This window comes from Myotis nattereri, assembly GCF_964212035.1.
Source record: "Myotis nattereri genome assembly, chromosome: 17".
Classification (NCBI taxonomy): Eukaryota; Metazoa; Chordata; class Mammalia; order Chiroptera; family Vespertilionidae; genus Myotis; species Myotis nattereri.
Window position 1 is genome coordinate 8,502,878 of NC_138092.1, and position 9,864 is coordinate 8,512,741.

Sequence of the window (9,864 nt, forward strand, 5' to 3'; positions counted from 1 at the left end):
TGGCCGCCAAAGGGGTCGCGACCCACAGGTTGAGAACCGCTGGTCAGTCGCCCTTTACGCGCTAACACGAGGCAGGGTGAGTGCGATGGTCTCCCCGCCGCCCCCAAGGGGTTTTGAGAACCCACCGCCACGGCCCGGTCCCCGGAGGAGCGGGTGCGAGTGGACGGAGGCAAGTGCAGGAGCCCTGGAGGTCTCTTCCCCTGAACCCCGGGACGCCAATGCCGCCCCAGGCCTCACCTCGCCTCCCACGGCGCGAATGACCTGGATGAAGTCCTCGGACTCCACGTCGGAGGCGCGGGGGGGGGGGGTCTCCCCCCTGCAGCGCCCTATCCCGCCCTCCCCCTGGTAACCGTGCAGGACCAGCCACGCGACACTCATTCCAAAGCCCTGGGCCTTCAGGAAACGCGAGCACACGCCGGCCCGCAACTTCCTCCCCCTTCATTTACACGCGCGGCTCTCCCTGGGACCCGACACGTGTCCACAAGGCATCATCCGAGTTAACGCTCCTCAAATCTGCAAAGTAACAAATGAGCGCGGCGACCCAGAGGATGCGGGACGGGAGCTGTTTCCGGGTAGGCAGGGAGCCGCCCCCTGCCGTCAATTCATCCATCTCTCCAGGCCTCAGCCTACCCGCGAGGCGAGGCGGCCACACCCCCGGCCGGTCCCCCGCCGAGGTGCCAGCAATTCGCGGAAGCGCGCCCGGCGGGGAGCAGCAGCGCCCGGGCTCCACGCGCGTCAGGGTGCTGGGGCCGCGCCAAGCCCTCCCTCCTTCCCGGTCCCACCGCCCACCTGGTCGCCGCCAACCGCCGAGTCCCCGTCGCCCAGCCCTGCAGGTCGCGGGTGCCCCGGACGGCGCCGCCCTGGGCGTGGTCACGTGAGGCGGCCCGCGGAGCCAATGGGCAGCGGTGCCAAATGGAAGAGATTGTCTGACCCCCGTGACGTCATCAAGCCGGCGGGCGCGCGCCGCTCCCCCGACCCCCCCCGCCCCGCCCCCCTCGGCCGCGCTCCTCCTCCCGCCGCGGCGCAGCCAATCACGAGGCGGGAGCAGACCCCGAGCGCGCGGGCTGGGCGGGGCGGGGCGGGGCGGGGCGCGGCGGGTGGCGGCCGGCAGGGCGGGGGCGCGGAGTGGGCGAGGACCCGCGCGCCCAGAGCTGCACGGGGCTTTGTGGAGGGAGCGTCGGACGGTCCGCGCGGCCGCTGCCTCCTCATCGGGAAGGAGCGGCTCCTGCCTGCCGTGCCCGGTTCGTATTCCCCGCTCCAGCCCCGCACCGCCTCGATGGAGTCCTCCACCCGCGCGGAGCGGTGAAGGGGGAGCCGGCGCGTGGGGCGCGGCGATTGAGAGCGTGGGAGGACGGGCGGCGGGGGCGGGGGCGGGGGTGGGGGACGGGCCCCGAGCGCCAGGTGTGCGCGGCCGTGGGGGCGGCGCGGGGGGCGCGCGGGCTCGGGGGGCGCGCGAGCTCGGGGTGGGGGCGGCCCGCCGAAGGGCGAACTGCTGGGAGGTGCGGCGCCTGCGCCTGAGGGCCCCCCCCCCTTTACACACCCAGGGGTCCGGGTGGCTCCACGAGAAGCCCGCCGCTGGCCGCCCCGGGTCTGAGCTGAAGCCGTGGCCGGGTGGGCCCGGGCGGGCCGCGGGCGGAGGCCACTGCGTGCCGCGCCCGTGGGCTCCGCGCCCGGGCTGGATGGAGGGGCCGGTCCTAGGGCGCGCCCTGGCTGGCGTCTTGGCCCCCAGCGGCTGGGGCCGTGGCTCTGCCTTTCCCGCGGGCTAGGTTGGTTGGTCTGGTTCCCTCCTCCCCACCCCTTTCTCCTTCCGTCCTCTTCCCCCCCTTTCCGAGCCCGGCCCCATTCACCCGGCCCGATCGAGACCTCGCCCCTCCCTCCCCCTACCCCCCCCCCCGCGCTCCCGTCCCCCCCCTCCCCCGCGCTCCCGCCTCCCCGCCGCCGCCTCCTCTAATGAGCATCTCTGCCTTGCTTCCAATGGGCCGCCGCTGCTGCCGCTGCTGCTCTCCGCGCGGGTTGTGGATGTTGTCGGCTCCGTGTTGTGATGACAGGAGAATGTGTGTGTGCCCCGGGCCCAGGCGGATTGGTAGGTATTCGCGGGGAGACCTGCGCTGGGTGGCCTGGCAGGATGGTGCCCGGTTCTATGTGTGGACGGACGGCTGTAGGAGGGTCCGCTGTGGAGCTAGGGGGGTGAGTGAGCAAAGGGGACACAGGCTCCCGGGACCAGGGTTGCTCTGATGCCCGAGGGAGTGCAGGTCTCAGGCAGGGACAAAGGGAACTCATCAAACAAGTGCTGGCTCGGAGCTTGGCGTCTTGAAGACGAAAGGTTTCTTCTTCATTCGTGTCATGATAACGGGAGCTGCGAAATGGCCAGGCATTTTGAGAAAATGCTGAAAAGTAGCCGTCGTCGTTATGCAGGGTGTCCAGTGCCGTGGGATTACGTAAACTGAGGTTCCGACACATTGAATAACGAGTCTAGTATCTTTCCCTCCTTTGACAACAAAGCTTTGCCAAGCCGAAGAGCTCCGGAGTCGGTGCAGTGACGGCATTTTCTAATTAATTTGTTCTGTGGGTTTCTTGATGAAGCGGAATCATTTCTTTGGCACAGACTCCTCCGAGCACATCAGTAAGATAGGTCTCTTTCCAGTTTCGGGTTGCAGCGCATCTTTCCTTATTAGTCATTGGCAGAATCCACGTAGGACGGAGATGCTGCATATAACACAACAGGGCTCGGTCTGGATCGAGGATAGGAACTTTTCAGTACAGACATGGTCAGGAATCATTTGAAAATTTGACATGGCTCCAGTTTCCCGACTATTGGAGCGTATGTTGCTGTTCTTTGCCTATCGAGAGCTTTCTACTTCATTTATTTAGCTAGTTCTTCAACGAACGTTGTTTTCATGGGCTTTTTGTTGTTGAGTCAACTAATACAGTATTTAGAAAGATGCTCAGTGTTTGCTCACTTAAGGTTTCTGAAAACATTTGAAAGTAGTACTTTGACTTCTAAGGGACTCTCATCTGCTGGGGAGACTATATGACTTGTACTGGTGATGGCAGGACACTAATTAATCACAGAGCAGGTTTGCATGAATTTACTAAGGATGTGTCTTTTGAAGGCATGCTGGGAGTTGAGGGATTGAGATACAATTTCAGTTAATATGCTAAACTGGATAAGTGAAAAATGCAGTTGATAAAATTCGCTCTGCTTTTTTGTTTTCAATCTCAAGAACCTTTGATTTGAAGGAAAAATGTAGTATATTATTTGGACATTTCAGTGCTTGCTGTTTGAATGTACTGTATTAGTCCAAGCATTTCCTGCATGACTCATTAGTTCTTGTGCCACAATATTTCATTCATTTTGCAATCAACTACAGAAGCATAACATTTTTCAAAACAAGGACAGTGCAGGTTTCCAGGACTTATTTTCTTGATTAGACATACAGGGTGGGAGTAAAAGTAGGTTTACAGTTGTGAATATGCGAAAGAGTTTATTCTTGTATTATTATTTACTAATTACTGTATTTCCCATACAAACTATTATAGACCTACTTTTGTCCCACCCTGTAAAATAAAAATCCTGTTATATATCTATCAAACACACACACACTACTTTGATTCAATCTACATTTCATCAGAAACATACTAGTATTTTCTTCTCTGTAGGATTAAGTTTTAAAGTAAGCACAAATACAAACATATAAAGTTATGGAGAAACTTTCTTTTCATTAAAATTGCCACCTGTTTACACTTTTATATATATATATTGATTTCAGAAAGGGAGGGAGAGAGAGAGAGCAACATTAATATCAATAGTGAGAGATAATTATTGATGGGCTGCCTCCTGCATGTCCCACACTGGGAAGCCCATAACCCGGGCTTGTGCCCTGACTGGGAATTGAACCGTGACCTCCTGGTTCATAGGCCGACGCTTAACTGCTGAGCCATTTTACATTTTTAATACTAGAAAATCTTTATACAGAGCATGAAATTAATTTATGTGCTTTCTGAGTGCAAATAACAAGAGATGTGGTTTATGTTTGGAAACCAGTGTCATGTGGCCTTCAGATATTCAGTTTGAAGTACTATTATTTAAGTGGTTAGTCTTGATAGATTGCTCCTCTTCTGGAATTTCTATTTTTTATTACTGCATTTCAGAATGCTTTTTAGTTATTGATCTTATTTTAAAAATTCTAATCATTACCTTTTATTGCTTAATCTTGCCTTCAGTTTTGTAAACAAATCCCGTCTAAAATAAGTGCAGTTAAAATAATGGTACTTCCTATCACTTGCAAAGGGGGTTCTGTACGCCTGGCTGATGCCATGTTTATTACAGAAGCAAACAAAGATCAGCTATTCAGTGTTTGGTTTTCTCTGCTCCCCCACTTACCACTTTTTCTCTAATTACTCTTCAAAAGAAGGTACTCAAAAATAATGTAATATATAGCTAACACTCTGATATCTGTAAATTTTTTGTTCCTTAATCGGTTTAACTTTCAGAAGGAGTAGTTGATAAAAAATTCAGTTGATTTTATTTTCCTTATTTCTTTTTGTTTACTGTATTTATTTCCTTATATAAAGTATTTGTAAAGCCTATTTCTTTATAGGCCAAATGAATACTTTGAGGCAATACCTTAAGAATCTAGGGGAAATATTATCGAAGAAGAATAAAGATTTTTTTCTTGCATAAGCTATCTGGGTTACTGGTGAATATTCATTAAATTTTCTAGATAAATGCCCAACAAAATCTTTCCAGTGTCATATACTGAGTGATATAATTTAGATTATAATTCTGTACCTTTTTTTTTTAATCTAAACCTTAGACTATTTGGGTATTATTCTACTATTCTTTATTGCTTCCCAAAGACAAATACATACTTTTATCTTTTAACATAAGAGAAAATATTTTTCTAGTGGTGAATTCTACTTGGGATCTGTAATTGATGAAAATAAAATTTCTATAGCTTTCCCTTATGGCTGATAAACAGAAGAAAGTGCTACCAAGTATATTAAATTCCAGAACTGAGACTGTTTATGTTACTAACAGTTTTGGAGCTACTAAAATACTTGAACTTTTTTTTATGAAGGACAGAGTAAAATTAATGAATGAATGAAACCTGCATTTGCTTTCAAAGCCTCACTTCAGCAAACAGTTATAAAGACATAGATTCCTAGAAGAGGCCTTAGGTAATCTCTGTTCCGATGTGTTCAATTACATCTTAGGAAAGTGAGGCCCAAAGAGGTGAGGCAGCTTTTACAAGATTAATTTGGCAAGTTGGTGGAAGACCTGTATCCCTAAACTCACCAAATTGGTGCAGTGGTCTAGAGAGCATTGTTTGCAAGACCACTCATGGGTGTAGGAAGGGAATATTGGCATTTCTCTTTATTCGTTATGTAAGTGTTTTTGTATATGTTATAACAAACATTATATTAATACAGTAGTATATATGTGTAACTTAAAAGTAGTGTATGAATACCCTTATTTTGGTGATGCATCCTAATACTTTTTTGGTGATAGCCACGTGTAATCAAATGCTGACAACCACAGCTCTAGAAATAGGATGTTCATAAATGGGATAAGTCCCTAAGCAATATGGAAGATCCAAAGCCTTTTTTAGAGGTAGAGAGGGAGAAGGGTGATTGGCCAGATAGACTTCCACTGCATAATGTTATATAACACTCATCTCCTCAGCTCTGCCCAGCTAAAGCTATTATACATTGTGCACAGTTTGTGCTACACAAAGAAATACGATGAAAAGAGAAAAGTAAAGCTGGACGTTCAATCCTGGCTCCATAAATGATTGGGAATTGTGCTCAGCAGAATATGCCCTGTAGAAATAGTACATGATGTAGGTATAGAATACAGTGTCTCCTAGCAAATATAGACTACGTAATCTGAAGTATAACTTTTTCTTTGTGTGTACCTGTGTAATTTGTGTTGTAGGAATCCCAGTCAGAAGTTCCAGCCTGCCACTGTTCTCTGATGCCATGCCAGCACCAACTCAACTGTTTTTCCCTCTGATTCGTAACTGTGAACTGAGCAGACTCTATGGCACTGCATGTTACTGCCACCACAGACATCTCTGCTGCTCACCTTCTTACATTCCTCAGAGTCACCTGAGGTATACACCCCACCCGGCGTATGCTACCTTTTGCAGGTCAAAGGAGAACTGGTGGCAATACACCCAAGGAAGGAGATACGCTTCCACACCACAGAAATTTTACCTCACACCTCCACAAGTCAACAGCATCCTGAAGGCTAATGAATACAGTTTCAAAGTGCCAGAATTTGATGGCAAAAATGTCAGTTCTGTCCTTGGATTTGACAGCAATCAGCTACCTGCCAATGCACCCATTGAGGACCGGAGAAGTGCAGCAACCTGCTTGCAGACCAGAGGGATGCTTTTGGGGGTGTTTGATGGCCATGCAGGCTGTGCTTGTTCCCAAGCAGTCAGTGAAAGACTCTTTTATTACATTGCTGTCTCTTTGTTACCCCACGAGACTTTGCTAGAGATTGAAAATGCAGTGGAGAGTGGCCGGGCACTGCTACCCATTCTCCAGTGGCACAAGCATCCCAACGATTACTTCAGTAAGGAGGCATCCAAATTGTACTTCAACAGCTTGAGGACTTACTGGCAGGAACTTATAGACCTCAACACTGGGGAGTCAGATGATATTGATGTTAAGGAGGCTTTAATTAATGCTTTCAAGAGACTTGATAATGACATCTCCTTGGAGGCCCAAGTTGGTGACCCCAATTCCTTCCTCAACTACCTGGTGCTTCGAGTGGCATTTTCTGGGGCTACTGCTTGTGTGGCCCATGTAGATGGTGTCAACCTTCATGTGGCCAATACTGGTGATAGCAGAGCCATGCTGGGTGTGCAGGAAGAGGACGGCTCTTGGTCAGCAGTCACTCTCTCTAATGACCACAATGCTCAGAATGAAAGTGAACTGGAGAGGCTAAAATTGGAACATCCAAAGAATGAGGCCAAGAGTGTGGTGAAACAGGATCGGCTCCTTGGCTTGCTGATGCCCTTCAGGGCTTTTGGAGATGTAAAGTTCAAATGGAGCATTGACCTTCAGAAGAGAGTGATAGAATCTGGCCCAGACCAGTTGAATGACAACGAATATACCAAGTTCATCCCTCCTAATTATTACACACCTCCTTATCTCACTGCTGAGCCAGAGGTAATCTACCACCGATTAAGGCCACAGGATAAGTTTCTGATACTGGCTACTGACGGGTTGTGGGAGACCATGCACAGGCAGGATGTGGTTAGGATTGTGGGCGAGTACCTAACTGGCATGCACCACCAACAGCCCATAGCTGTTGGTGGCTACAAGGTGACTCTGGGACAGATGCATGGCCTGTTAACAGAAAGGAGAGCCAAGATGTCCTCGGTATTTGAGGATCAGAATGCAGCAACCCACCTTATTCGCCATGCGGTGGGCAACAACGAGTTCGGGACGGTGGATCATGAGCGGCTCTCCAAAATGCTGAGTCTTCCTGAAGAGCTCGCTCGGATGTACAGAGATGACATTACAATCATTGTAGTTCAGTTCAATTCTCATGTGGTGGGCGCATATCAAAACCAGGAACAGTGAGACCTCACCCTGGCAATTTTCAAATGAAATAGATGTAAAGGACAAATAGATTTTAAAAAGATACTAAAGTAATAAACATTTCTAGAGGGTTATTCTAAGCATTTACCCATTTGATCCTCTAGCTAGTCAAGAACTCCAATGGCCTTGGCAGTAGGGTGGCAGGATAATGCGAGTGTCGTTCTGCCTGGCTCAGACCTCACAGTTCCTGCACTTGAGGCAAGTCAGTTTCTTATTGCAGATTTCTTGTGACATTGGCTTCTTGTATCAGTCAGAAAATTAGGATGACCTAGCAAGTAGGATCTTGAACAGGTCAAAAGCCAGGATCTTGCTGGGCGTATTTTCTTGGTAAAAGAAACCGCACTGTTCACATCTGCAGGCTCCTTTTGTCACATATTACGGTGTACATGAGAACATGTATTTATTGCATGATTTCCTAGATATACAATCTATGCATTATTCGTATAAACTTACTTTATCCTGAGGTGGTTTCCAAATGCAGTATTTTAAGCCATAAATGACCGAGAACCGAGCAATCTGAAATTGTGTTTGTGATTATTTGGAATGCTTTAGAAATGGGAAAACAAGGTAATCACTTCCCTACCTAATTACCTGATGTTATTGAAACATTCTGTTTTGCCACGCACTTGAAGACAATAAAGGTTTTTAGTTTTATCTACTCTTATATTGATGGTAAATAAAGAAAAAATAATTGTTTTAGTTTGTATTAATGAAAAGCTTTACTTAGTTGGAAATAAAAGATCCAGGAAAAAAAGAAGAGACAATATGTTCAGCGGTTGTCACGTATAGCCAGCATGTCACTTCTATCGTGTAATTCCCAAAGGCTTGGCGTGCTGTAAGTGTCTGGGTGACAGAGTGCTGCTGGTAAATCACACTTCTAATTTCATAGTGATACGGATTTTCATCACTTGGAATTTTAAGGATGACATAAAATAAGTTTAAATACCAATTTGGGGAGTAAGTTGAGACAGGAGGAAAGTTTTTGTCTTTCCCCACTTAGGCATAGGTCATTAAAATACTTGGTTTAACAATTACTAAATGCTTTAAACATATTGTAGCTTACAAGTAGGAGCGTTGCGATATATAAATGAGAAATTTTAAAAGGTAATTATTTTGCATGCCTGCTGCTTAATAGAACACTTAGCATCAAGTGTTACTTGCAGCAGTCCTTGTACTTATATGCCGTCCCTTCTAACGCTGCATCAAAGTAAATGAAAATAAACATTGCAAATCAGCTTCTGGGGAGCTAGCTTATTTGATACACAGCAAATGGCATTTTGTTCCTGTGTTTCCTGGTGATCTGTGTACAGCTGTACATACATTTTCTTATTCTAGCAGCACTGTTCAGAGTGGCTGTGACTGTGTTTGGCATTCATATAGACTTTAATACAAAACATGGTCAGCTTTCCCTTGTGTCGTTAGCTGAGGGGTGTTTAGGCGTCCTTTCAGCTTTCTGTAAAATGTGAGCGAGATGTTCAAGGACTCTGCATGGACTGTGGACCTCAAGCAACGTAGAACTGACTGCAAAACTTGTTCCAGTCGAAAAATAGATTCAGGAAGATCGCAGCCCAGACATCATATAGTGTTTGTTTTCTGAAGTCTTTTTCCCCTTGTTTTTTGTTTGTAGTTTTTTTTTTTCCTTTCTCAGCTTGGAACTTTTCTCCAGGCAGCATTTTTGAAGAGGAAAAGGCTGTACTATATATTTATTTCTAAATGTTTTGACAGAGACTTATTCTTTTAACGAAATACATGTAGACTGCAGTAGCAATTAAAACCCATTCTCAGTCTACTATTTGAATTTCTCTTGAAGAGTTCCATATTATTATATACTTTAAATAAAGTCACATTTCTATATAGTATAGTATATATAAATTTAGTTTACTGTGGTCATGATCAACATAGTAATTTTTTTAAAAATCCTTACCCAAGGATATGTTTATTGATTTTAGAGAACGAGGAAGGGAGAGAGAAACATCGACATCGATCAGTTGCCTCCTGTACGTGCCCCAACCAGGGATCCAATCCGCAACCTAGGTATATGCCCTGACTGGGAATCCAGCCCACAACCTTTCGGTGCTTGGGACAACGCTCCAACCAACTGAGCCACCTGGCCAGGCAACATAATAAATATTATTACATACGAATCTTGTCTGCAGTCCAAAAGCCAGTCTACTCCAGCATAAAAGTGCAGTGTGGAATTCAGATGGTTGAAGTGAAAATAATTGGATGTTAGAAATCTGAATGTAC

At 47.0% G+C, this 9,864-nt stretch overlaps 1 protein-coding gene across 2 annotated transcripts; it reads left to right on the plus strand.

Annotated features, from left to right (window-relative positions):
* Window positions 1-1,115: 1,115 nt before the first annotated feature.
* Window positions 1,116-8,847, plus strand: PDP1 (pyruvate dehydrogenase phosphatase catalytic subunit 1). 2 transcript variants are annotated; one of them, XM_081111491.1, is made up of 2 exons: window positions 1,116-1,241; window positions 5,939-8,847. In XM_081111491.1, the coding sequence occupies exon 2, from the start codon at window positions 5,983-5,985 to the stop codon at window positions 7,597-7,599; it is 1,617 nt and encodes a 538-aa protein (XP_080967617.1). In that variant the 5' UTR covers window positions 1,116-1,241; window positions 5,939-5,982; the 3' UTR covers window positions 7,600-8,847. The 2 variants fall into 2 exon arrangements, with proteins under 2 accessions (XP_080967617.1, XP_080967616.1); XM_081111490.1 differs by lacking the exon at window positions 1,116-1,241 and adding an exon at window positions 2,005-2,083.
* The last annotated feature ends 1,017 nt before the right edge of the window (window positions 8,848-9,864 follow it).

Coding starts and splice junctions, on each gene's coding strand:
- PDP1 (XM_081111490.1), top strand. CDS start 2,020: ATGTTGTCGGCTCCGTGTTGTGATGACAGGAGAATGTGTGTGTGCCCC. Junction 2,084..5,938: donor CCCCGGGCCCAGGCGGATTG/GTAGGTATTCGC, acceptor TTTGTGTTGTAG/GAATCCCAGTCAGAAGTTCC.